Source organism: Heteronotia binoei, chromosome 4 (assembly GCF_032191835.1).
Source record: "Heteronotia binoei isolate CCM8104 ecotype False Entrance Well chromosome 4, APGP_CSIRO_Hbin_v1, whole genome shotgun sequence".
NCBI lineage: Eukaryota > Metazoa > Chordata > Lepidosauria > Squamata > Gekkonidae > Heteronotia > Heteronotia binoei.
In genome coordinates this window covers 13266553-13294538 of record NC_083226.1, presented here as the reverse complement: position 1 = coordinate 13294538, position 27986 = coordinate 13266553, and the positions used below count along the sequence as shown (strand labels likewise).

Sequence of the window (27986 nt, the reverse complement as noted above, 5' to 3'; positions counted from 1 at the left end):
CAGGCGGAAAGTTAGCGGGTCTCACTGTCTCCAGTCGCAAATAAGCGGCTAGCGTGGCACTAGCGCTTTTTGCCCGGGCAGACAGAAGACCGCAGCTACCCCCACCTGGCGCCCCCGGCTTTCTTCCCGTTACGGAAGAACCCACATCCAGATCTTCCTCGCGGCTGGGGAGACCTAGCACTTCCGGCGTATTTCTCTATGCAGACAAATGACCTCGGAAAGTGCGGCCCCGTAGATTCGCTCCCGCTTTCTCAGTCCCACTCGCCGCCCTGTTTCTTTAGGTTACGGCGGCCAAATTCAGAGCGCTGCCTTCTTGCCGCCTATTCATTTCCTTGACCACAACCAGCCTTTAAAAAGCTCCCCCGGTTTATTCACGACTTCTTAAAAGAAATATTGGGGTTTTCTTTCCCCCAAAAAAGCTGAGGTCTCTCCACGCTCCCGCGCTGTTCATTTGCATACTGCCACCCAGGCAGCCAATCGCCTTCCTCCTCGGCTTTTCCAGCCGCCAGCTGCGTGCTCATTTGCATACTGCCACCGAGGCAGCCAATCGCCTTCCTCCTCGGCTTTTCCAGCCGCCAGCTGCATGCTTCATTTGCATACTGCCACCCGGGCAGCCAATCGCCTTCCTCCTCGGGTTTTCCAGCCGCCGGCTGCCTTGGCGCATGCTCATTGGCTTTTCCAAACGACCTGCCACTCAAAGCGTGCCTCCCTCGCCGGGTTCTGCGCCTGCGCTGGAGGGAACGGAAATGTCTTGCGCGTTGCTGGCCTGCGACAGGCCAAGAAGCAGCAGAGGCCCTTCTCATAGCCTGCCGGAGCGGGCCTCCAAGGATTCTCCTGCGCTCCAGAAAGGCAGCAAAGTGATGCAGTGGCCCCGCCACTGGGCAAACTAGGCGACTGCGTAGGGCGCTGGCCTTCTAGGAGCTGCAAATTGGGTAGCCCCATGTGATTCAGTGACTTTTTCAGTGCGGGGGAGAACTCCAGAAGTTAGGGGGCCAGACTGTCTCTGTCCTGCACAGAGGATCGGGTTTCTGCAACAGGATGGGTGGACTGGAAGACCCGTTGGCACCAATTCCCCCGAAGAGAATTCAGGCCAAGCGCCTGGAAGCAAATCTCACCATTTGGGATTTCGAGATTGGAAGGGGAGGTTCTGAAGAGCTCTTCAGGCGGGGTGAGGAGGGGGCCAGGATTGCAAACGGGATTGAGACTTGGCAGGGTTGCCAACCTCCAGGTAGTGGCTGGCGATCTTTTTATTAGAACAACCGATCTCTAGGGGACAAGGATCTGGAGCGAATGGCCGCTTTGGGAAGTGGACTTGATGACAATATGTCCCTCCTCTCTGCAAAGGATTAGCGGAGTGAAGCGTCATTCCGAAGGGAAGAAGAAACCTTGACTGGACGGGAAAGTCGGGGAGGAGGAAGGAAGCGATCTCCAAGAACAGAAACATTTCCCATTCCCAACACCTGCCTTCTCCATTTCCCTTCCCAACACCTGCCTTCTTGACATATCGTGCTTCCCTCTATCTTTCCCTTCCTTCCCCACCCCCAAGCCATGAAACTTACCCATAGCAAATTTCTCGTGCCCACTGTATTTCTCCCCACAATGGGCCTTATTAAAAAGGTCAAGGTAGTCCCCTGTGTAAGCACCAGTACTTCCAAGGATTCTGTCCTTGACTAAGCGATGGAGTTTTACAATAAAGCAACTTTTGATTCAATAACAAAAGCTTGATTATTGAGAAATATCGATGCTTGACATGAGCAAACCTTTGGTCTAAGCAGCAGGAGCATGCGAAAGCAATCTGCATACTTTACGGCATACTGTTTTGTTGCTTTCGCATACTCCTGCTACTCAGATCAAAGGTTTGCTCAATCTGTTCATTGCACTATTCTGTCATTGTACCATTTTACATTCCAAACCACTGCCTACCAGTTCATTTCACCTCACTGTCATTGGTTCTTAAATCTGTACCCTGTTGCATTCTGGGCCACTGCCTACCAGCTATGTGCGGCTCTGCGCAGCTATGTACCGCTTTGCTCACTGTGCTGGATTCCTCGTCTGATGAAGCGCCCCCCTCCCACCCCTCACCGTGTGGACCGGCGTTCAGAGGGCGCCTTTCCCAGCAAAATGAAGTGTGCTGAAGAGCACACGAAAGCTTAGGTTCTAAATAAAAATGGGTTGGTCTTAAAGGTGCCACGTGACTCCTGCTTTGTTGAACGCACTAAATAAATAATGCACTTTCAAACAGTAAAAACCAGTTGGGAAGTGCATTGTTTAGCGTGCGCGGTTTGCAGACAATGAGCGCCTACCACAAAGCGCTGCGGGGGGGGGGGAAGCTATGCGCTGCTCCAGACTATTTTTTGAACCGAACCAAAAAAAGGGTGGGCAGCCAACCGCTCAGATCGCGCTCTCTCCCTCCGCCCTCCCCCCAAAAGAGGAGGCAGAACGATCATCAAGGCCAGAAAAGCAGCTCCCCGCAAAGGAGCGCCCCCTGCCAGCTTCCCGCTCAGGAGAAAGCGCCACGAATCCTCCCCGCGGTTGGCTCGCCCGATCACTTTCGAATGCACTTCTCTAGTTAGGAACTATAGAAATGATCCCTGAAAGTATCGTCTTGGCTTCCTCCCCGCCCGCCGCCCCACCTACCCGCGCCCCGCTGCCCTCTCTAGTCACAGCGGCCCCCCCAGCCCCACCGCCGCCTGCCCCCTCCCACCCCTCGCCGTCCTTCACACGCACCCCGCGCACCATTCTGGCCAGAGCCGCGTTCAGACGGCGCCTTTCCCGGCAAAAGAAGCCAAGAACCAGAACTCCCGGCAGCCTCCGCTCGCATCTCGTTTGCATACGGCCGCCCGGGCAGCCAATCGCCTTCTCCTGCGGCTCCGCCCCCAGCCCCGGATACCTTGGCGCTTGCTCAGGGGCCTTTCCGAAGCAAAAGCTCAGAGTCTCCGATTGTGGGCAGGGCAGCTCACCTCCTGGTTTCCCTGGGGAAAAGTTATTACTCATCTCTGTTTCGTATTAGCAGTGCCATTGGTTTTTGAGGATGCTTATGATCAGGGGTCATTTTGTAGAAAAATAGGCGTTGGAACTCATCGAGGGAATGTTATGCAGCTGCACCTACTATTCAATGGGCAAAGAGGTGGAACTCTCAGAACGGTTCAGGAGCTGCGCTCCTGTGAGCTCCCACTGAATCGGAGGCCTGCTTTTGACGTTTCTGCCGCTGCTTTGTTTCATTTTATTTCATCGTGGTAACTGTTCCATTCTTAACCGTTTTATTGTGTGATTTTAACTGTTGTATTGTGTTGACATCCGCCCTGAGCCCGTCTCGGGAAAGGGCGGACTAGAAATTCGCAAAATCAAAAATAAATAAAAATTATGTATTTTTATAAACTCTCTCCCCATCTCTTGGAGGCCAACCGAGGGGCCACGAAAATGGACCCTCTGACCCTTTGGGACAGCCAGGACTTTTTTAGCAGCTGGCAGGGGGCGCTCCTTTGCGGGGAGCTGTTTCTCTGCCCTCGATGATCGCTCTTTTGGGGGGAGGGCGGAGGGCGGAGGGAGAGAGCCCATCTCCTTTTCTTTCGTTTTTTGCTTCAGTTCAAGGAATAGTCTGGAGCACGGGTGGCCAAACTTGCTTAACGTAAGAGCCATGTAGAATAAACATCAGATGCTTGAGAGCCGCAAGCCATGAACGTCAGATGTTGGAGAGCTGCGAGGAAGGAAGGAAGATGAAGAAGAAGATATTGGATTTATATCCCGCCCTCCACTCCAAAGAGTCTCAGAGCGGCTCAGAATCTCCTTTCCCTTCCTCCCCCACAACAGACACCCTGTGAGGTAGATGAAGATATTGGCTTTATATCCCGCCCTCCACTCCGAAGAGTCTCAGAGCGGCTCATAATCTCCTTTCCCTTCCTCCCCCACAACAGACACCCTGTGAGGTAGATGAAGATATTGGCTTTATATCCCGCCCTCCACTCCGAAGAGTCTCAGAGCGGCTCACAATCTCCTTTACCTCCCCCCCCCCAACAGACACCTTGTGAGGTAGATGAAGATATTGTATTTATATCCTGCCCTCCATTCCGAAGAGTCTCAGAGCGGCTCACAATCTCCTTTCCCTTCCTCCCCCACAACAGACACCCTGTGAGGTGGGTGGGGCTGAGAGGGCTCTCACAGCAGCTGCCCTTTCAAGGACAGAGTCTCAGAATGGCCTACAATCTCCTTTACCTTCCTCCCCCACAACAGACACCCTGTGAGGTGGGTGGGGCTGAGAGGGCTCTCACAGCAGCTGCCCTTTCAAGGACAGAGTCTCAGAGCGGCTCACAATCTCCTTTCCCTTCCTCCCCCACAACAGACACCCTGTGAGGCGGGTGGGGCTGGAGAGGGCTCTCACAGCAGCTGCCCTTTCAAGGACAACCTCTGCCAGAGCTATGGCTGACCCGAGGGGGAGAGGTGCAAAGAAAGCAACTTTAACTTTAAATGCAGGGTCCAAGTCGCCAGCTGGCTTGACTTGGAGAAGTGATTTAAAGAGACAAATGCTTTCTTCAAGCCGGCCGATGGGGCTGTGAGAGGTTCAAGAGCCACACAATATGTGTGAAACAGCCACATGGGACTCCTGAGATTCAGTTTGGCCACCCCTGGTCTGGAGGCAATAAATCATATCCTGGTGCTTCTCTTTCCCTTCCATCTCTTTGTTCTTTCTTGTTCTGTTTCCCTCTTTCTGTCCTCTGGAGCCCTCCCAGACTGCTTCCTTCCTCCCCCCTGACTTTGCCCTGCCGCTCAGTCAAGGTTTCGTCTCCCTTTCGAAATTGCACTTCCATCCGCCCAATGGTTTCATTGCTTTGTTGCAGGGGGCGCTCACGGAGCCTTCTTTGGTGTGGTGGTGAAGTGCGTGGACTCTTATCTGGGACAACCAGGTTAGATACCCCCTCCTCCACTTGCAGCTGCTGGAATGGCCTTGGGTCAGCCATAGCTCTCGCAGGAGTTGTCCTTGAAAGGGCAGCTGCTGTGAGAGCCCTCTCCAGCCCCACCCACCTCACAGGGTGTCTGTTGTGGGGGAGGAAGGTAAAGGAGATTGTCAGCCGCTCTGAGACTCTGTTCTTGAAAGGGCAGCTACTGTGAGAGCCCTCTCCAGCCCCACCCACCTCACAGGGTGTCTGTTGTGGGGGAGGAAGGTAAAGGAGATTGTGAGCCGCTCTGAGACTCTGTCCTTGAAAGGACAGCTGCTGTGAGAGCCCTCTCAGCCCCACCCACCTCACAGGGTGTCTGTTGTGGGGGAGGAAGGTAAAGGAGATTGTCAGCCGCTCTGAGACTCTGTCCTTGAAAGGGCAGCTGCTGTGAGAGCCCACTCAGCCCCACCCACCTCACAGGGTGTCTGTTGTGGGGGAGGAAGGGAAAGGAGATTGTAGGCCGCTCTGAGACTCTGTCCTTGGAACGGCAGCTTCTGGGAGAGCCCTCTCAGCCCCACCCACCTCACAGGGTGTCTGTTGTGGGGGAGGAAGGGAAAGGAGATTGTAGGCCGTTCTGAGACTCTGTCCTTGAAAGGGCAGCTGCTGTGAGAGCCCTCTCCAGCCCTACCCACCTCACAGGGTGTCTGTTGTGGGGGAGGAAGGGAAAGGAGATTGTAGGCCACTCTGAGACTCTGTCCTTGGAAGGGCAGCTTCTGGGAGAGCCCTCTCAGCCCCACCCACCTCACAGGGTGTCTGTTGTGGGGGAGGAAGGAAAAGGAGATTGTGAGCCACTCTGAGACTCTGTCCTTGAAGGGGCAGCTGCTGGGAGAGCCCTCTCCAGCCCCACCCACCTCACAGTCTGTTGTGGGGGAGGAAGGTAAAGGAGATTGACGGCCGCTCTGAGCCTCTGTCCTTGAAAGGGCAGCTGCTGTGAGAGCCCTCTCCAGCCCCACCCACCTCACAGGGTGTCTGTTGTGGGGGAGGAAGGGAAAGGAGATTGTGAGCCGCTCTGAGACTCTTCAGAGTGGAGGGCGGGATATAAATCCAATATCATCATCATCTTCTTCTTTCCTGCTCGGTCATCTTAACCTCTCCGCCTTTCCCCCTTACAGCAGTCCAGTTGTACCTTTAAGACCAACGAAATTTTATTCAGAATGTAAGCTTTCGTATGTTTGCATACTTCTTCAGACAAGGGGATAGAGTATGGATCTGTATCCTGTCCTCTCCTTTAAAGAAGTACGCATGCACACAAAAGCTTACATTCCGAATGAAACTTCGTTGGTCTTAAAGGTGACACTTGACTCCTGCTTTGTTTTGCTGCTTCAGACCAACATGGCAGCCCACCTGGATCTGGAGAGCCAGTTTGGTGTAGCGGTTAAATGCATGGACTCTTATCTGGGAGAACCGGGTTCGATTCCCCACTCCTCCACTTGCATCTGCTAGCATGGCCTTGGGTCAGCCATAGCTCTGGCAGAGGTTGTCCTTGAAAGGGCAGCTTCTGGGAGAGCCCTCTCAGCCCCACCCATCTCACAGGATGTCTGTTGTGGGGGAGGAAGGGAAAGGAGATTGTAGGCCGTTCTGAAACGGTCCTTGAAATGGCAGCTGCTGTGAGAGCCCTCTCAGCCCCACCCACCTCACAGGGTGTCTGTTGTGGGGGAGGAAGGTAAAGGAGATTGTAGGCCATTCTGAGACTCAGTCCTTGAAAGGGCAGCTGCTGTGAGAGCCCTCTCCAGCCCCACCCACCTCACAGGGTGTCTGTTGTGGGGGAGGAAGGGAAAGGAGATTGTAGGCCGTTCTGAGACTCTGTCCTTGAAAGGGCACCTTCTGTGAGAGCCCTCTCAGCCCCACCCACCTCACAGGGTGTCTGTTGTGGAGGAGGAAGGGAAAGGAGATTGTAGGCCGCTCTGAGACTCTGTCCTTGAAAGGGCAGCTGCTGTGAGAGCCCTCTCAGCCCCACCCACCTCACAGGGTGTCTGTTGTGGGGGAGGAAGGTAAAGGAGATTGTGAGCCACTCTGAGGCTCTTCGGAGTGGAAGGCGGGATATAAATCCAATATCATCTTCTTCAGCCGTCTCCTCTCCAGGCTAAACATACCCAGCTCCTTCAACCTTTTACATCTCATCACTTAAGTTAAGCATTAAGCTTGTCTAGGTGGGCGCCCAGTCCACTTTTTTGCGCAGAGGTATAACTTGAACAAGGACCCAGCAGTGGTGGTCGTCGGGTTCTGTGCAGGTTTCTAAAGGCCAGCTGAACGCCATCGGTGAAGATCTCCGCTCTAACACTGCCAAGATGAGAGGAGTGGAAGCCAGAGGGGACAGTAAAGCATGCTGCCATGACCAACAGCCAGCTAAAGCCAGAGAGTGACACTGCTCTCTTTTGAGACACTTGCTATGCTGCTGGGAAAATGAAAGTATTGGGGCCCTCTAACAGCGTCTGCCTCTCAAGGTCGTCGTGACTATCTGTTAGGACTCTTTGGCTAACGAATTTCAGAGTGTGAGCATGTCTGCTTTGTAACAATTCTGTGTTTTGAACTTATCTCACGCCAGAAAGTTCGGCAATGCCTAACCTCTTCCTTATATATTCACGCGCCTGCAACCCGCCTTAATTTCGACACTGGCTTTGCCAGGGGTACTATCGTGCCTTACAATAAAGGAAAGGAAAGGTCCCCTGTGCAAGCACCAGTCGTTTCCATCTCTGGGGTGACGTTGCTTTCACGACGTTTTCACGGCAGACTTTTTATGGGGCGGTTCGCCATTGCCTTCCCCAGTCATCTACACTCTCCCCCCCCCCCCAGCAAGCTGGGTCCTCATTTTACCGACCTCGGAAGGATGGAAGGCTGAGTCAGCTTCGAGCCGGCTACCTGAAAACCCAGCTTCCGCCGGGGATCGAACTCAGGTCGTGAGCAGAGCTTAGGACTGCAGGACTGCAGCTTTAACACTCTGCGCCACGGGGCTCTTGCTTACAATAGAACACTAATCTTAATGAAATGGAGAGTCGTTATCACTGAAGATAGTCATAGACCTGACAGATGGACCAATGGTCTGATTCAGTATAAGGCAACATCATGCCCGTTCATGTGACTCCCCGTCTGTAGAGACTTTGCATAAAGAAAGCACCATACATCGGCCATTGGAGTTTCATGTCACTTTTATTCTTCTACTAATGAAACGGATGAGTGTTGTCAAACTAAGATTGTCCACAGAAAAGGAATGTCAAATATGAGAGAAACGCAGCCGGTCGTCTTCTGTTGAGAGAGCAACATGCTTGCAATGTACCCACCTGGTGTTGAGTCAGCTGGAAAACAAAGGTTCCGCCGTTGAACTATTTATTCGTGGAACTTAGAAATGAATCCCTTTTTTTTTTTCTTCGATCACAACATGCTTCGCTTTTTTTTTTTCTCATCTCGCGTCGTATAAGAAGTCAATTAGTCATGCAAAGTTTTATTCGGTTTAAATGCATTAACAATCTGGTTTGTACAAGATTTTTTTTTTTCCTCCTCTCAACCGGCCGCAGCCTTTCCCGCAGTTCGTCACCCGGAACAGCTGAAATGTTACCTGCTAGAAGGAAGGTTCGCTGGGAAAAGACTCCCTAATTGGAGATCGGACTGCAAAGACCCACGTGCGGCCGGAGACTCAGGAAACGTTCACCTCCCTTGACGGTGTGGCGCAGCAAAAGAGGGAAAGGGTGCCTAGGAGCAGTTGCTGCTTCTACTCAATGGTTGAGTTTCAAGGATCTGGTCCGTTCCTTTGACTCTTGGTCTCAGTCCATTAAAGGGCAGCTTTGCCGTTAGAAAGCTAAAACTGGTACCATTTCTTGTCCTTGTATTTCAGCATCACCTGCGGGAGGGAGGGGTAGAAAATAAAATTGCTCAGTAGCATTGGCTTGGATCCGTTTTGCGAGCGGAGGCGATTTTCTCAAACGGAAGCCTTCCCCTGATGAAACTCCAGTAATAAGATTACTCAGGACGGACAAAAGGAAATACCACTTTACACAAAGGGTGATTAACATGTGGAATTTGCTGCCAGAGAATGCAATGCTGGCCACAGGAATAAACAGCTTAAAAAGAAGAAGAAGAAGAATTGCAGATTTATACCCCACCCTTCTCTCTGAATCAGAGTCTCAGAGCGGCTTACAATCTCCCATATCTTCTCCCCCCACAACAGACACCCTGTGAGGTGGGTGGGGCTGGAGAGGGCCCTCACAGCAGCTGCCCTTTCAAGGACAACCTCTGCCAGAGCTATGGCTGACCCGAGGCCATTCCAGCAGTGGAGGAGGAGTGGGGAATCAAACCCGGTTCATTCACAGAGAAGTCTATCAGTGGCTACTAGCCATGAGGACTGAGGGGAACCTTCACCTTTAATCCTTTGAATCCCAGAGTCAGGAGGCAATACCAGGGGAAGGCCTCGGCTTCTCTGCCCTGTTGGTGGCCCTCCAGAGGAACTGGTTGGCCACTGTGTGAGGCAGGATGCTGGACTAGATGGACCCCTGGTCTGATCCAGCAGGGCTCTTCTTGTGTTCTTATGAAGGCCTCGGCCTCTCTGCCCTGTTGCTGGCCCTCCAGAGGAACTGGTTGGCCACTGTGTGAGGCAGGATGCTGGGCTAGATGGACCACTGGTCTGATCCAGCAGGGCTCTTCTTGTGTTCTTATGAAGGCCTCGGCCTCTCTGCCCTGTTGTTGGCCATTCAGAGGAACTGGCTGACCACTGTGTGAGACAGGAGGCTACCCCTATGCTTATCCTCCACTGAGCAGACTTTATTTATTAATTAAAATGTTTGCACCCTGCTTTTCCCTTCTGGCTCAATTTTCAAGCCTTCCTTTCAACCTAAGGAGGCTTCCTCTAAGCCAAAGAATCACTTGTGTTGGGGGAAGGTTCTTCCACTGGTGGAAGGAGAGCGGTTGTAGCCACCACAAGAAGCGAACAAAATATACAACAATTGAAGGCATTTATGAAAGGCTTTTTTTTTGTAGCAGGAACTCCTTTGCACATTAGGCCACACACCCCTGACATAGCCAATCCTCTTGGAGCTTACAGGGCTCTTAGTCCAGGGCCTACTGTAAGCTCCTGTAGGATTGGCTACGTTGGGGGGCGTGGCCTAATATGCAAAGGAGTTCCTGCTACAAAAAAAGCTCTGCATTGATGCATCCAATACACAGGTCACCTGGGAAGGAGGGTAGTTCATGAGCAGACGGAGAGTGGATGCAAGTCCCCATTCAACGGTGACTCCCACCAGGTGTCCTGGTAAGGTTGCCAAGTCCAATTCAAGAAATATCTGGGGACTTTGGGGGTGGAGCCAGGAGACTTTGGGGTGGAGCCAGGAGACTTTGGGGGTGGAGCCAGGAGACTTTGGGAGTGGAGCCAGGAGACTTTGGGGGCGGAGCCAGGAACAAGGGTGTGACAAGCATAATTGAACTCCAAGGGAGTTCTGGCCATCGCATTTATAATTTAAATTTTATTGAAAAAAAGGAATTTTTTACAAATAACATTCCCTATCATAGGGAATCACAACAAAAACTTTGTATGAACAGTCACATCAGATATTTCTAGTTAGCATTTGGATACAAATTCAACAAATGCTGTATAAATGCCAGTAAGTCATTATGGCCATCGCATTTAAAGGGACAGCACATCTTTTTAAATGCCTTCCTTCCATAGGAAATAATGAAGGATAGGGGCACCATCTTTTGTGGCTCATAGAACTGGACCCCTGGCCCAATCGTTTTGAAACTTGGGGGTACTTTGGGGAGAAGCACTAGATACTATACTGAAAATTTGGTGCCTCTACCTCAAAAAACAGCTCCCACAAAGCTTCCGAAACCTCCAGATCAATTTCCCATTATACCCTATGAGAATCGATCTCCACATAGGGAGTAACAAAGTGCTCAGCAGACGTTTTCCTCCCTCCCCCCCTCGTTTCTGGCAACTCTAAAGGGGGATTGGCCTCTCTACTCACAAGTTGCTGCCAGCTTCTTCAAAGTAACACAGACACACCATCCCACGAGGAAGCCTTTCAATCGGAGACGGAAGCCTCCGGAGGTGGGAAGGCACATGGCCCTCTGGGGACGGGGCTTCCCCCCGCTGGCCAGCTGACTTGGGGGTGGGAAGGAGCCTGGGAAAGCGGAAGAACCCCCGCTGGGACCTGGGGACTGGCAAGCCTATGGCCTGGGGGGAAGCACCCCCATTTTCTCATCCTCCCAGGGTTATTCTTAGGGTGACATGGGGTGGGGGTGGGTGTCTCTGTATGCAGCCCTGAACAACCTGGAGGAAGGACAGACTAACAACCTATTCAGTAAAAATAACTATGGGTGGCTTATGAAAACAGTAAAACGACATCCAAGAAATAAAAAATAAATTAACTCAAAGAACAAAAGGACAGAACAACACGAGGAGGGACGGTGGCTCAGTGGTAGAGCATCTGCTTGGGAAGCAGAAGGTCCCAGGTTCAATCCCCGGCATCTCCAACTAAAAGGGTCCAGGCAAATAGGTGTGAAAAACCTCAGCTTGAGACCCTGGAGAGCCACTGCCAGTCTGAGTAGACAAGACTGACTTTGATGGACTGAGGGTCTGATTCAGTAGAAGGCAGCTTCATATGTTCATATGAGGAATAAAAAACGACAACAAAATGGCAGCAGTTACATCTGTCTAGCTTGAAAACCCTGGAACCACTAAAAGCTGCCTTATTTTTTTAAAAAAAAAATCCATCGTAAAAATGGTTAAAAATAGCAATTAAAAAAAAATTCCCCAAAGCAGTCAACTTTGAGGGGATTATTCATTCGTATGCCCTTGAAGGCACTCTGGGAAAGAATTCATTATCTCTAGAAGTGAATCACTAAGGGGGTGGACTGGGAAGGGAAAATTACCCTGGGAAAAGGGTCCACTCCCAGCCCACCCTGGCCCCACCCACCCAAAGGAAGGGGAGAGGCAGACCACCTTGGCTCTGCCCAGCCACACTGGCTCTTCCACATTCTCGTTTCCCTCACTCCTAAGTTCCTGTGTTCTTCTGGAAGGAGAGGAATGTCTTATCTGCACACATTTTACTCACTGTAGTGGTCCATTCGTTACTGTAATGGTTTATTTCCAGTATAAAACCATGCAGTCTAAATCTGCAGGGAGATATGCTGGAAATAAACTGGTGTAATATCGAATCGACCAGCAGAGGGCGCAAAACACATGTGGGACAGAAAACTTGGGGTGGAGGGAACTGTATCACTCTCTGAGCAAACCCCTCATTTTCATAACAGCCTCACTCTTTGAGGATGAACACCCACCTCGTGTGCATGTTTGGACAAGGATTCGGCGCTGGCCATCATCCGGGCTGTTTTCTCATCCAGTTCTCCCAGTTTCTGCCCCCTCTCGTCAAGGGCGATGCGCGCGCGGGCCAGCTCTCCAATGGCGCTTCCTGCAGCTCCTTTCACTCCCTCCACTCCGCCGGACCCAGGGATGTGCTGGGCGAGACTCCGAGATGCTTTCCCAGCTGTGGCCTCGCCAACTGGAAAGGAAGCGCAGGATGGAAGGAGACCTTTCCCCTCTTCCTCCCTGAAATCCCACCAATGGCAGGCCAGCGATTCAATTCCTGACACTATTTTCCAAAGGGGGAGGGACATTTCTAGACGAATTTCCCATCCGTGTAGCCAATCCTTTTGTATTCTCTCATCTTTTACTAACGTCAGGAAGACAAAAGTGATGTATTATAAGCATTGGGGAAAGTGCAGAAAAAAGCAACTAGAATGATTAAAGGGTCGGAACACTTCCCCTATGAAGAAAGGTTAAAATGCTTGGGGCTCTTGAGCTTGGAGAAATGCTGACTGAGGGGTGACATGATAGAGGTTTCCAAGATTATGCATGGGATAGAGAAGATAGAGAAAGAAGCACTTTTCTCCCTTTCTCACAGTACAACAACCTGTGGACACTCAATGAAATTGCTGAGCAGTCGGGTTAGAATGGATAAAAGGAGGTACTTCTTCACCCATGGGGTGATTAACACATGCAATTCACTGCCACAGGAGGTGGTGGCAGCTGCAAACAAAGACAAGAAGGGATTAGATAAACATATGGAGCAGAGGTCCATCTATGGCTATTAGCCACAGCGTATTGTTGGAACTCTCTGTCTGGGGCAGTGATGCTCTGTATTCTTAGTGCTTTGGGGGGGGCAACCGTGGGAGGTCATCTAGTGTCCTGGCCCCACTGGTGGACCTCCTGATGGTGCATGATTTTTTTTGGCCACTGTGTAACACAGACTGTTGGACTGGATGGGCCATTGGCCTGATCCAACATGGCTTCTCTTATGTTCTTATGTGACACAGAGTGTTGGACTGGATGGGCCATTGGCCTGATCCAACATGGCTTCTCTTATGTTCTTATGTGACACAGAGAGTTGGACCGGATGGGCCATTGGCCTGATCCAACAGGGCTTCTCTTATGTTCTTATGTGGCACAGAGTGTTGGACTGGATGGGCCATTGGCCTGATCCAGCATGGCTTCTCTTATGTCCTTATGTGACACAGAGTGTTGGACTGGATGGGCCATTGGCCTGATCCAACATGGCTTCTCTTATGTTCTTACGTGACTCAGAGTGTTGGACTGGATGGGCCATTGGCCTGATCCAACAGGGCTTCTCTTATGTTCTTATGTGACACAGAGTGTTGGACTGGATGGGCCATTGGCCTGATCCAACATGGCTTCTCTTATGTTCTTCTGTGACACAGAGTGTTGGACTGGATGGGCCATTGGCCTGATCCAACATGGCTTCTCTTATGTTCTTATGTGACACAGAGTGTTGGACTGGATGGGCCATTGGCCTGATCCAACATGGCTTCTCTTATGTTCTTATGTGACACAGAGTGTTGGACTGGATGGGCCATTGGCCTGATCCAACATGGCTTCTCTTATGTTCCTATGTGACACAGAGTGTTGGACTGGATGGGCCATTGGCCTGATCCAACATGGCTTCTCTTATGTTCTTATGTGGCACAGAGTGTTGGACTGGATGGGCCATTGGCCTGATCCAACATGGCTTCTCTTATGTTCTTATGGCGGGGGGGGAAGGGGGACAGCTTTCCTCAACACAAAGCACACCTTACAGCCTTTCAAAGGAGCCCTGCCCTGAGCCACATCCTCAGTGAGACAGAGGATGTGGTTTCCATCAATTATCCTCTAATCATCTCTCAGCTTAGATTGTTAATAATGCCATTTTCAAGGTTTAACATTGGCAGGATTTGAATATGAGAATGCTTTTATGTAGTCAGAAATTATGGTCGGCGACTATGAGGTTTTTGTATATTGTAATTGCTGGTCAAATGACCATAATAAAATTGGAAAACTGGATACGATCCACAAGTCTTCAGAGACACACCACTGAGGGGATCATGAATCATGACTTACAGAGCTCTTCTCTGTCCAGCGTTCCTCCTGTTCCACCAAAGAGCCCCTTCAGAAAGCCTCTGTATTGAGCCTCTGGGGTTTCCACGGGCGTGAACAACACCCCAAGCATGTCCTAGACAAGAAGACAAAGCAAAACAAAACCGATTGGGTAAGGCGACGGAATATGCTAGAAAGAAGACAGGTCAGGGGGAGGGTGGGGGACTCCTTGTGACTTTGAACAAAGCAAACTTCCTTCCGTTCTGTCTGAAGTCCCTCGCTCCTTCTTTTCACGCCCTGACCTCCACACCCCCACATTCACCGCTGACTCCTGATTGGCATGTGACTCTTTGGAGCCAAACGAAAAGTGACAGGGAGGGGCACGGCTCTATCATGTGGCCACCGGTGCAGTTTGAAAAGCCTTGGAGGTTCTTCGAAAATAGCTGCGAGGCCGCAATCCAGGTCAGGTGCTCTGACTCCTGGGCCAAATGAAAAGAGGGGCAACCGGAGGGCAGCTGCGACTCAAGGGCCCTTCCTGCCACCATGGAGATAATACGTTCTGATTGCCAGCATCTCTGAAAGACCGCTGGATCACCTCAGCGGACCTTTCTCCCCACTGAGGAGCAGCAGAGAATCACCTTGGAGAAGGGGAGTTCTAGGTTGTACTCACAGCACCAGGCCTTTTTCTTGTAGCAGGAACTACTTTGCATCTTAGGCCACACCCCTTTGATGTAGCCAATCCTCCTGGAGCTTACAGTAGGCCCTGGACTAAGAGCCCTGAAAACTCCGAGAGGATTGGCTACAACAGGGGTGTGTGGCCTAATATGCAAAGGAGCTCCTGCTACAACAAAAAAAAGCCCTGCGCCAGAACAGTCTCCACCAGTATTTGGAAGGTTATCCCATTTCCAGGCTTTCTTCAGATGAAATAACCCCAGGGGTGGCATTCTAGCAGGAGCTCCTTTGCATATTAGGCCACACACCCCTGATGTAGCCAATCCTCCAAGAGCTTACAGGGCTCTTTTTTGTAAGCTCTTGGAGGATTGGTTACATTAGGGGTGTGTGGCCTAATATGCAAACGAGTTCCTGCTAGAACTCCTGCCAGAGCCAGTTTGGTGTAGTGGTGAAGTGTGCAGACTCTTATCTGGGAGAACTGGGTTTGATTCCCCACTCCTCCACTTGCAGCTGCTGGAATGGCCCTGGGTCAACCATAGCTCTGGCAGAGGTTGTCCTTGAAAGGGCAGCTGCTGTGAGAGCCCTCTCAGCCCCACCCACCTCACAGGGTGTCTGTTGTGGGGGAGGAAGGGAAAAGAGATTGTAGGCCGTTCTGAGACTCTGTCCTTGAAAGGGCAGCTGCTGTGAATGCCCTCTCAGCCCCTCCCACCTCACAGGGTGTCTGTTGTGGGGGAGGAAGGGAAAGGAGATTGTAGGCCGTTCTGAGACTCTGTCCTTGAAAGGGCAGCTGCTGTGAGAGCCTTCTCGGCCCCACCCACCTCACAGGGTGTCTGTTGTGGGGGAGGAAGGGAAAGGAGATTGTAGGCCATTCTGAGACTCTGTCCTTGAAAGGGCAGCTGCTGTGAGAGCCCTCTCAGCCCCACCCACCTCACAGGGTGTCTGTTGTGGGGGAGGAAGGGAAAGGAGATTGTAGGCCGCTCTGAGACTCTGTCCTTGAAAGGGCAGCTGCTGTGAGAGCCCTCTCAGCCCCACCCACCTCACAGGGTGCCTGTTGTGGGGGAGGAAGGTAAAGGAGATTGTAGGCCATTCTGAGACTCTGTCCTTGAAAGGGCAGCTGCTATGAGAGCCCTCTCAGCCCCACCCACCTCACAAAGTGTCTGTTGTGGGGGAGGAAGGGAAAGGAGATTGTAGGCCGCTCTGAGGCTGACCTTGAAAGGGCAGCTGCTGTGAGAGCCCTCTCAGCCCCACCCACCTCACAGGGTGTCTGTTGTGGGGGAGGAAGGGAAAGGAGATTGTAGGCCGTTCTGAGACTCTGTCCTTGAAAGGGCAGCTGCTGTGAGAGCCCTCTCAGCCCCACCCACCTCACAGGGTGTCTGTTGTGGGGGAGGAAGGGAAAGGAGATTGTAGGCCGCTCTGAGACTTTGTCCTTGAAAGGGGAGCTGCTGTGAGAGCCCTCTCAGCCCCACCCACCTCACAGGGTGTCTGCTGTGTGGGGTGGGAGGTAAAGGAGATTATAGGCTGCTCTGAGACTCTGATTCAGAGAGACAAGCAGGGTATAAATCTGCAATTCTCTTCTTCCGCTGGGCACTATTTTGCTGAGCTGTCGTGATGCACTACTACGTGGGTTCCCTCAACAGGCCAAATCTCTTCCCTTAGGATTATTTCCAGTCAGAAGATAGAGGGGGAGAGCTGTAACCCATACTCCAGGTGCCACACAGTTCTGATCTGGGTATCTATCTGGATATCCGGGGTTAGTACACTTGGTAAATATGAATAAGTACAAAATAAATGAATCATCACAAGCAAAGACAATTACCGATTTCGCACCCAGCTTACCATTCGGTCACGTTCCTGTCCTCTGCGCAGCCTCCGTCGGATTTCCTACTATCTGTGCCGGAGTTACAGGAAGCGGCGCGGCTTTCGCGTAGCAAACGTAAACCGCTAAAATCCAGTTTACGTTTGCTACGCAAAAGCTGCGGCACTTCCTGTAACTCAGGCGCAGATGTCAAGCTCGACTGATTCTGATCAATAACTGATGGGTTCCTGGCCTGGCCAAGCAGGCCTGGGTAAGAGCACACTGAACCAAATGCTGCTAGTTTATTATCCTTTCCTGACTCTTCTTTGTTTTATGACTGGTAATTACTGAGAGCAAAGCAATCAGCACCTTCCCATGAATCCTCTTGCGGGAGGAAGTGCCATCTGGGTGATACAAGGCCGAATGTCTGATAACGCCCTGGGAATGTATGTAGTTTTGTAGCTTATGTGTGAATGCTCCCCCTGCTTCCCCTCCCCGTAGGAATCCCTTTGAAGTGTACCTTAAAACTTATGTATCAATCTATTGGTTTCATTCTTCTCAAGCCAAGGCTTGAGCCAAAGTAACGGTCTATCAATAAACGTAGTCTTTGTAGCAACTTCGACTCGTCATTGAATCCGTCCGCTTGACAGCAGATAGTGGGAAATTCGACGAACGCTGCGCAGAGAACAGGAACGTGACCACGGGGTAAGCTGTGTGCGAAATCGGTCAATGCCATCAAGAAAACCCATAAAGTTCAGGATGCAAATACAGCCAGCCGTGTGTTCGGGACTTGTACCTGACAGTCACGTATGAAGAGACCGCTCACCTGCAGATTGTCACACATCTCTTGGCTGAAGGTCAGTCGCTGGATTTCGGTGGGAGAGCCGAGATACAGCGCTTGTCCCTCGTTGGTGAAACAAAAGGTCCGAGCGATCCTCATGTCGGTTGCCGGCAAATAGTTAACATCTAGCAAGGGGCGGAGGCTGGGCAAACTGCAGGGAAGCAGACAATGGAATGGCGGGGTGCCGCTGATTATTATTTTATATGCAATACACGCAGCCCACAACGATCCTTTCCCGAACATTTCCCCCCCTTTTCAATATCTGGTTTGCCCCTTAACATGTGGGGGTCCCTCAGGGGGTGCTTCTCTCCCTGATGTTATTTAACATCTACATGGGCCCCTTCACCCAGCTGGTACTAGGCTTCCCAATCCCCAGGTCCCAGCGGGGGATCTCCTGGTTTTACACGTTTCCCCCAGCCAGCTAGCCCCACCCCCCACAGCTCTAGATCTCCGGCAGTTTTAGGGAATAATGGGGAATTGATCTGCGGATATCGGGGGCTCTAGGGGGGGCTTTGTTTTGAGGTAGAGGCACCAAATTTTCAGCATAGCATCTAGTGCCTCTCCCCAAAATGCCCCCCAAGTTTCAAGAAGATTGGACCAGGGGGTCCAATTCTATGAGCCACAAAAAAGGTCCCCCTATCCTTCATTATTTCCTATGGAAGGAAGGCATTTAAAAAGGTGTGCTGTCCCTTTCAATGTGATGGCCAGAACTCCCTTGGAGTTCAATTACACTTGTCATGCCCTTGATCCGGGCTCCGCCCCCAATGTCTCCTGGCTCCACCTCCAAAGTCTCCTGGCTCCACCCCCAAAGTCCCCAGTTATTTCTTGTATTGGACATGGCAACCCTAGCTGGTACAGAGTTTCAGTTTGGGGTGTCACCAGTACGCTGATGTCCCCCCTCAATCTCTCTTCTCCACACTGAACATTCCCAAGGCCCTCAGCCTTTCCTCAAAGGGTTCTTTGAGCGATGAGGATGAGCAAGGCCTGGAGTAAGAACCCTATGGGGAAAGGCTCAGGGCTTTGGGAACGTTCAGTCTGGAGAAGAGGAGATTGAGGGGGGAAATTATTGCTCTCTTTATTTTATTTTATTGGATTTATATCCCGCCCTCCACGCCGAAGCAGACTCAGGGCGGCTCACAATACATAGCTTATGATAAAAAAAAAAATATTACATTAAAAGCATTAAACAGTTTAAAAATAATTCGGTGCTAATTTCGATACAGATTTAAGACGGCGTTCATCTTTCAATCTCTGAAAGGCTGTCATTTAGAGGATGACCAAGGAGCTGTTCCACTTGGCAGCCGAGGAGAGGACCCGAAGCAATGGGCTCAAAGTACAAGCCGAAAGGTAACGGCTGGATATTAGGAAAAAATTTTTTACGGTCAGAGTAGTTCAGAGGTGGAAGCAGCTGCCTAGGAAGGCGGCGAGCTCCCCTTCATTGGCAGCCTTCAAAACGCAGCTGGATGATTATTTGTGGGAGATGCTTTAGGCTGATCCTGCAGGAACAGGGGGTTGGACTAGATGGTCTGTAGGGTCCCTTCCCACTCTGTGATTCTATGACACCCAGTTATATTTGCCGTTGAACAGCCACACAGTCTGCTCCACGGAATCTGGCTGTGGGCTTGGAGGCTGGGATTGGGTGATTGAAACAGAGCAGGTCAAAACTGAATCCAACTAAGATGGTAGTTCTGTTGTGGGGGGTGGGGTGGGAGGCTCAGGGTTGGGGCATACATTACTGGCACGTTCCATTAAGAGCTTGGGAGTGGTTTTGGATGCCTCCTTGAATATGGAGGCCCCGCTTTGAGCCTCTTCGTAGGAAAGGCAGGCTAAAAATTGAATAAATCTAATCAAAGTCATGCACATTGTCAGGCTAGCATTTTTTTTTAATCTGCACCAGCCTTGGCAATCGGCCCCTTTCCTATAACACACCCTGACCTAGCCACAGTAATCCATGCAATGGTCATCTCTGCACTAGACTACTGTAACTTGCTTTATGCTGACATCCAGTCACATGTGTGGAGGGGAAGACTTATATAAGCCAGTTTGGTGTAGTGGTGAAGTGTGCGGACTCTTATCTGGGAGAACCGGGTTTGATTCCCCGCTCCTCCACTTGCACCTGCTGGAATGGCCTTGGGTCAGCCATAGCTCTGGCAGAGGTTGTCCTTGAAAGGGCAGCTGCTGGGAGAGCCCTCTCAGCCCCGCCCACCTCACAGGGTGTCTGTTGTGGGGGAGGAAGGGAAAGGAGATTGCGAGCCGCTCTGAGACTCTTCGGAGTGGAGGGCGGGATATAAATCCAATATCTTCTTCTATCTTCTTCTATAAGAGAGTTTCTGCCTTAGCACTGGGAAGGAAGGAAGGAAGGAAGGAAGGAAGGAAGGAAGGAAGGAAGGAAGGAAGGAAGGAAGGAAGGAAGGAAGGAAGGAAGGAAGGAAGGAAGGAAGGAAGGAAGGAAGGAAGGAAGGAAGGAAGGAAAATACATGGGGGAGGGGGAAGAGAGGTGGAAAGAAAGCACCTTTAACTTTAAATGCATTCTCCTAGCCACTGGCTGGCTGGACTTGGAGAAGTGATTTAAAGAGACAAATGCCTTCTCTAGGTTGGCCAACAGGGCGGTGGGGGCTTCGAGAGCCACGCAATATGTGTGAAAGAGCCAGTTTGGCCACCCCAGTAATAAGGCATAGCATTTCCCTAGGGACCCACATCCTCTGGAGTTCCCCTTAAGAAACTGCCACCAACTCTAACATTCCATTGACAGGGAATTAATCCTGACCGCTGGCTCTTCCCATGATGCCTTGCTCTGTTCTCAGCTCTTGTTTAAAGGCCCGCCAGGTACCTCAGAATCATGATGTGCCCATTGGCACAGAAGCAGGCCAGGCAGACGCTGCTGCAGAGGGCCACCACGTCCGCTCGCAGGAGGAAGGAGGTGTCCGTGATGTTGTGGACGTAGAGGCAGGCCTGGGAAGGCAGCGAGAACACTTTGGCCTGCTTCTCGGAGCAGACGACCGCAAACTGGTGCTCCGCCATGTCCTGCGAGGAGGATGGGGAGTGCATCACCAGCTTCCTCTTCCTCGCTCGCTCGCTGTCCTCCGTGTTGTTCTTGGGGTCTCTCCAGGCCTCATAGGGGGGGTGGATCAAGGTCCCTGTGCAGTCCAAGCAGGCAAACGTTAAGACCGCTCCCTTCAGGGTCAGAAGCGTACCTACGGGAACACAATGCAATGAGATTTATCAAGTGGCCAAACCTTACCTGGAGTATTGTGTTCAGTTTTGGGCACCACATTTGAAGAAGGATCTAGACAAGCTGGAACGGGTCCAGAGGAGGGCGACAAAGATGGTGAGGGGTCTGGAGACCTACAAAGAAAGGTTAAAGGAGCTGGGGATGTTTAGCCTGGAGAGGGGGCGGCTGAGAGGTGATATGATCACCATCTTCAAGTACTTGAAGGGCTGTCATATAGAGGATGGGGTGGAATTGTTTTCTGTGGCCCCGGAAGGTAGGACCAGAACCAATGGGTTGAAATTCAATCAAAAGAGTTTCCGGCTGAACGTTAGGAAGAACTTCCTGACCATTAGAGCGGTTCCTCAGTGGAACAGGCTTCCTCGGGAGGTGGTGGGCTCTCCTTCCTTGGAGGTTTTTAAACAGAGTCTAGATGGCCATCCGGCAGCAATGAAGATCCTGTGAATTTAGGGGGAGGTGTTTGTGAGTGTCCTGCATTGTGCAGGGGGTTGGACTAGACGACCCTGGAGGTCCCTTCCAACTCTATGAGTCTATGAACTGTCCATGGCTGACTGGTGCAAAGTATTTTAAAAATTATTTGTGTTTGTGCGTGTCCCCATGCCCGGAAGTCATGGCGACCCCTGGCAACGCCTACTGGGGAATGAAGCGGATTCAGAGAAGTGGCTAGAAATCCTGCCTCTGCCTCCCAGCCTTGGTATTCCTTGGAGGTCTCCATCCAAGTACTTGCCAGGGTTGGCCCGGCTTCGTTTTCAAGATCTGACAAGATTGGGCTTGCCTGGGCAATCCAGGTCAGGGGGGTGCGACGCGCTTTTAAAATAGGTCAACTTGCGCTTGCAGGGATGAGAAAAGATGTGCTCGTGTGCCTTCAATCTTCTACCGCTGGACGGCTGACAGGCAACTGCTCTGCAGAGCTGACCCTGAGACCCAGAGCTGATTGGCCCGCTCCCTCTAGGGACCAATTCGACTCCCAGCTGGACGTATGGAGCAACGGAGTGACAGCCTGCCCCAGAGGCATTTTGGAACGCAGCACTCCTTAACGAAGAGAGGGAGGTGGGAGCCGGGGAGAGCAGAAGCTGAGGATGCGCATGTCTTTCGTGCTTGATCTATGTGGGCCGACGTGTCAGAATATCCACGTGTGCTTCTGCACAAGGACGTGCCTGCAGCCTTGCAGATGCCTCCAAAGTGAGAGGTCCCTTTGGGTGGGCAGGTGCACACAGGGGTCGTTTTGTATAAAAACAGGCGGTGGAGCTCATGAGCATAACTCGTTAGCATGTGCCGCCACCAGCCAAAAGCAGCCTGACACAAAAAAGGAGAGCCCCGGGCGAGCGAGGCCTGCCTGGGCAGGCTGGATCTCTAGCAGGTCTTGCTCGCCTGGGGCTCTCCTGGGCCGCCCCGCCCCCCCAGTCAAAGGGCCAGCAAGCCACCCGCTGCCCAAAATCACATAAGAAGTGGAGAAAGGGTGGCGTGGGCTTCTCCAAGGGTTAATGAGGGCTGCTGGGGGTGTGGCAAAGCCCCTGGTGGCTGGCTGGCTGCCCCCTCTCCTAATCCAGGGATTGTTCTGCAGCTGCACCTCCTATTCAATGGACAAGGCAGGTAGGTGGGGAGGAGGAGGGGGAGCCGTTAGAAAGGTTCAGGAGCTGTGCTCCTGGGCGCTCCCGCTGAATTCAAGGCCTGGGTGTCCATATCAGCTCCAATTAGGCAAGCAAAAGGGTCTCCGCTGCCGCTTCATCTGACTGCTGGAAGGCACCGGGAGGGCCACTGCGGCTCCAAAAAGCACCGAGAGGTTGAAAAGGGACAGACACGTGCATTCGCCGGCTCGTCCTTATAAGGCAGTACTACTGGAAGAGATAGCTAAGATCTCCATCAACAAAGAAGGTTTTTGCACTTGGGAATGGAAGAATAATAAAAATGGGGCAGCTCTCCGCCCCAGGCAAAGCACTCCCCGCCCCCCCCCCCCGGGCAAGTCACATCCCGCCCTTTTTTAACAGGCTTAAAATAATGCAGATGTGGCAGATGTGGAAGGAAGAGGCTGTTAATCATCTGTGCACAGAAAAGGACAACGCCGGTGCAGAAGCACAGGAAGAATCCACACCAGTTCAGTGGCCAAAACAAGGGCAATGCTTGGTGAGAAAGCAGCTTAGACTGCCTTCGGCAGCGGAGGCTTTCTTCTGGATCCACCACGTTGCCACCAGGAACTCTTCTGTCCCTCTTGCTGAACCTGAGAGCGAAACTGGCAGAACTTTCAGAAACGCAGCTTCGGACGCTTTGCAGGCCTCCTACTTCAGTTGCAGTTATTGTTACTGATTTGCATTTACAGATCGCTTTTTTCCACTGGGACTCTAGGAGGATTACGTGGGGTTTTTAAAACATCCTCCCAAGAGCACAAAAAGACACATCCTGAGTGTAACACTGAATGTGTTCGCACACACTAAACCAGGGCTGTCAAACTCATTTGTTTCGAGGGCCGGATCTGACATAAATGAGACCTTGTTGGGCAGGCCGTGTCGGGTTGGGTCATGTGTGTACCTATTTAAGATCAGGTAGCAGAGACATAAAGTTTATAAGGAGCACAAACGCAGATATATATTTTTAAAAAATTAAAACATGGCTTAAAAAGTTAGCACTCATTGGTCTTAAAGACGCTTTCTTTGTATTTCTCCCATGGGATCCAGGGAACTGGGCAAAGGAAGCTCTGGCTCTTTCCTTCCTTCCCCAGGGGACTGGCGGGGGGGGGAGCCTCAGCCAATAGAAGGAAGAAAGGCTTGGCTCAGTAGCTCTGCGGTGCAATTGAGGGAGCCTGGCAAAGCAAGCTCTCCCTCTGCCCCTTCCTCCCCAAGGGAGGGGTCTCAGCCAATGGAGAAAATAGAGGTTTTGCTCTGTAGCTCCTGTGCGATTGAGCAAGCCTTGCAAAGCAAACTGTTATGCAGAAGGAAGCAAGCGAGGGAGAAGAAAGCAGATGACAGCCAGTTGCTCAGGGGCCTGATAGGAGCCCTCCAGGGGCCGGATTCGGCCCCCAAACTGCATGTTTGACACCCCTGCACTAAATCAAGGGTGTCAAACATTCGGCCTGGGGGACAGATCAGGCCCCTAAGCAAGACTGCTTCCTTCTCTCCCTCTCTTGCTTCTTTTTGTGCCACAGCTTGCTTTGCCAGGATTTCTCAATTGCACAGAAGCTACAGAGCAAAGCCTCTGTTTTCTCTATTGGTTGAGGCTCCTCTCTTGGGGAGGAAATGTTGGGGAGGAAGAGTTTGCTTCGATACAGACCACAATATTGCAAGAATGCCAATACTTTAAGCATGTTTTATTTTAAGTGGGTTTTTTAAAAAAACTCTTTCATTGTCTTTGTCTGTGTCCTTTATAAAGTTTATATCTCTGCTACCTGGCATTACCTTTTATGACACACACGGCCCGGCCCAACAAAGCCTCTTTTATGTCAGAACTGGCCCTTGTAACAAATTAATTTGACACCCTTGGACTAAATAATGCACTTTCCAATTGGATTTTTATTGTGTAAGAGTGGCAAAGTCCATTTGCAAACAGTCGCCGTGTGAAAGCACCCATTATCTTGTTCAATGCCATATTTCTGTATCCGTTCAAGAAAAAGCCGCTCTGAGCCTGCTTCGGCAGGGAGGACGGGATATAAATCAAATAAAGTAAAGTAAGGTAAAGTAACGCTAAGGAAATCAAGAATCCTTACCACTTGGAGAAGCTGTGACAGGCTCCGTATGTCTCAGTTCATCCGCGGTGGGCAAGTTAAGGGATAATGTCAAGACCATACCCAGGCCTGTCCCAACCCAAAGGCATGGAGACGCGGCGGTGTCGTTTTTCCGTACAAATGACTCCACGAAGTATAAAGCTGTAATGGCTTCCTTGGACTCTTTGTCAATACTGGAGACGCTGGAACTTCGGGAATGGCTGAAGGAGTTTTCTCTGTTTTCTGTTTGAAGAAAGCAAAACATTTGAGGCTGCGTTCTACTGCCCCAGACCAGTGGTTCAGCTATCCCAGGGCAGGCTGTCATGATCGGGAGAAGTTCTCCAGGATCTCAGGTAGAGTGCCTACCTGCCCACGATCTTTGCCATTGGAGATGTCTTTTAAATAAACATGAGAAGGGCTCTGCTGGATTAGACCATGGTACGTCTGGTCCAGCCTCCTGTCTCACACAGTGGCCAACCTGGATGGCCAACCACTGGCAATAGAGGCTGAGGCCTTCCTAAGAACAGAAAAGCCCTGCTGGATCAGACCAATGATCCATCTTGTCCAGCCTCCTGTCTCACACAGTGGCCAATCAGTCCCTCTGGATTGCCAACCACTGGCCATAGAGGCCGAGGCCTTCCTAAGAACATAAGAAGAGCCCTGCTGGGTCAGACCAGTGGTCCATCTAGTCCAGCATCTTGTCTCACACAGCGGCCAACCACTTCCTCTGGAGGGTCACCAACAGGGCAGAGAGGCTGAGGCTTTCATAAGAACATCAGAAGAGCCCTGCTGGGTCAGACCAGTGGTCCATCTAGTCCAGCATCCTGTCTCATACTGTGGCCAACCAGTTCCTGGGAGATTTTGAAAGTAATGCCAGGGAGGGTGGAGTTTGGGAAGGATATGACCTTACTTCCGGGTGACACTCCAGGAACGTCCCCTGATGCCTATGGGGAAGACTAGAAACACAGGGAAATTCCTAGACTGCAATTATAATTTCCCTGCAATTTTTTTCTTCCAACTCTTCCGCAGACAGGCAAATGGCAAATCCAGAGTAAGACCTGCTACACTTTGGATCAAGGAGGAACATGAGGGTGAAGCCGTTTCCTGGGATATGTCAGTCACCTCCCAGGCTAATGATGGCCAGAGCAAGCCAATTCTTTGTGGTCATCAGAGCCCTTCTAGTCGCATTCCCCCAAGCAGGCATTTGGATAGCCTGGCTAAAGAACCAGCTTTGCTTTTCGGTCTGATTCAGCAGGCCTCTACATTAGGCTTTAGGTTCTAATTGATCCCACAACTCATCCAATAGCAAATCTGTACATTCTAAAGGCTTGGAACTGAACACACGCATGGGCTTGCAGCTTGCTGCTTAAGAAGAAGATATTGAAGATATTGGATTTATATCCCACCCTCCACTCCGAAGAGTCTCAGAGTGGCTCACAATCTCCTTTCCCTTCCTCCCCCACAACAGACACCCTGTGAGGTGGGTGTGGCTGAGAGGGCTCTCACAGCAGCTGCCCTTTCAAGGACAGAGTCTCAGAGTGGCCTACAATCTCCTTTACCTTCCTCCTCCACAACAGACACCCTGTGAGGTGGGTGGGGCTGGAGAGGGCTCTCACAGCAGCTGCCCTTTCAAGGACAGAGTCTCAGAACGGCCTACAATCTCCTTTCCCTTCTTCCCCCACAACAGACACCCTGTGAGGTGGGTGGGGCTGAGAGGGCTCTCACAGCAGCTGCCCTTTCAAGGACAGAGTCTCAGAATGGCCTACAATCTCCTTTACCTTCCTCCTCCACAACAGACACCCTGTGAGGTGGGTGGGGCTGAGAGGGCTCTCACAGCAGCTGCCCTTTCAAGGACAGAGTCTCAGAATGGCCTACAATCTCCTTTACCTTCCTCCTCCACAACAGACACCCTGTGAGGTGGGTGGGGCTGAGAGGGCTCTCACAGCAGCTGCCCTTTCAAGGACAGAGTCTCAGAGCAGCCTACAATCTCCTTTCCCTTCCTCCTCCACAACAGACACCCTGTGAGGTGGGTGGGGCTGAGAGGGCTCTCACAGCAGCTGCCCTTTCAAGGACAGAGTCTCAGAATGGCCTACAATCTCCTTTACCTTCCTCCTCCACAACAGACACTCTGTGAGGTGGGTGGGGCTGGAGCAGCTGCCCTTTCAAGGACAACCTCTGCCAGAGCTATGGCTGACCCAAGGCCTTTCCAGCAGCTGCAAGTGAAGGAGGAGGGAATCAAACCCGGTTCTCCCAGATAAGAGTCCACGCACTTCACCACCACACCAAAGAAGGCTCCGTGAGCGCCCCCTGCAACAAAGCAATGAAACCACTGGGCGGATGGAAGTGCCATTTCGAAGGGGAGACGAAACCTTGACTGAGCGGAGGAAGGAAGCAGTCTGGGAGGGTTCCAGAGGACAGAAAGAGGGAAACAGAACAAGAAAGGGATAGGGCCTTCTCCGTAATGGCCCCTTCCTGGGGAACCAGTTGCCGGAAGAGGTGAGGGCCCTGTGGGATCTTGCCCAATTCCGCAGGGCCTGTAAGACAGTCCTCTTCCGGCTGGCTTACAACTAACTGGCACCTGAAACTGAGTGTAGTTTTATAAGACCGCAGTACGTTTTAATGTTTTAACTGTATAAACTGTGTAAAATGTTTAAATTTTTATATTTATGTTAGATTTTATTATGCTGTAAGCCGCCCTGAGCCACTTGGTGGGAAGGGAGGGATATAAATCACAAATAAACTAAACTAAACTAAAAGAACAAAGAGATGGAAGGAAAGAGAAGCACCAGGATATGATTTAGAGCCTCCAGACCAGGGGTGGCCAAACTGAATCTCAGGAGTCACATGTGGCTGTTTCGCACACATTGTGTGGCTCTTGAACCTCTCACAGCCCCATCGGCCGGCTTGAAGAAAGCATTTGTCTCTTTAAATCACTTCTCCAAGTCAAGCCGGCTGGTGACTTGGACATTGCATTTAAAGTTAAAGTTGCTTTCTTTGCACCTCTCCCCCTCTCTCCTCATCTATTTGCCTTCCTTCCTTCCTCGCAGCTCTCCAACATCTGACGTTCGTGGCTTGCGGCTCTCAAGCATCTGATGTTTATTCTACATGGCTCTTACGTTAAGCGAGTTTGGCCACGCCCGCTCCAGACTATTCTTTGAACTGAAGCAAAAAACGAAAGAAAAGGAGATGGGCTCTCTCCCTCCGCCCTCCCCCCAAAAGAGGAGGCAGAACGATCATTGAGGGCAGAGAAACAGCTCCCCGCAAAGGAGCGCCCCCTGCCGGCTGCTAAAAAAGGCCTGGCTGCCCCAAAGGGTCAGAGGGTCCATTTTCGTGGCCCCTCGGTTGGCCTCCAAGAGATGGGGAGAGAGTTTATAAAAATACATAATTTTTATTTATTTTTGATTTTGCAAATTTCTAGTCCGCCCTTTCCCGAGACGGGCTCAGGGCGGATGTCAACACAATACAA

The 27986-nt window shown here is 51.4% G+C and overlaps 1 protein-coding gene and 1 non-coding gene across 3 annotated transcripts in view; both read right to left on the bottom strand.

Annotated features, from left to right (window-relative positions):
- Nucleotides 1-2386: 2386 nt before the first annotated feature.
- LOC132570633 (small nucleolar RNA U3) lies at nt 2387-2607 on the bottom strand. Its single transcript, XR_009555341.1, has one exon. It is a non-coding gene; the product is annotated as a small nucleolar RNA U3 (small nucleolar RNA).
- A 5455-nt stretch (nt 2608-8062) lies between these two features.
- The window catches only part of STXBP5L (syntaxin binding protein 5L), a 145420-nt gene continuing 125496 nt past the window's right edge, over nt 8063-27986 (bottom strand). For both annotated transcript variants that reach the window (XM_060236808.1, XM_060236809.1), the window contains 6 exons: nt 24524-24763; nt 20428-20791; nt 17583-17748; nt 14314-14425; nt 12201-12421; nt 8063-8769 (listed from right to left, as the gene is read on the bottom strand). In XM_060236808.1, the coding sequence (XP_060092791.1) occupies nt 8728-8769; nt 12201-12421; nt 14314-14425; nt 17583-17748; nt 20428-20791; nt 24524-24763 (1145 nt within the window). In that variant the 3' untranslated portion in view covers nt 8063-8727. The remainder of the gene's footprint in view (nt 8770-12200; nt 12422-14313; nt 14426-17582; nt 17749-20427; nt 20792-24523; nt 24764-27986) is intronic.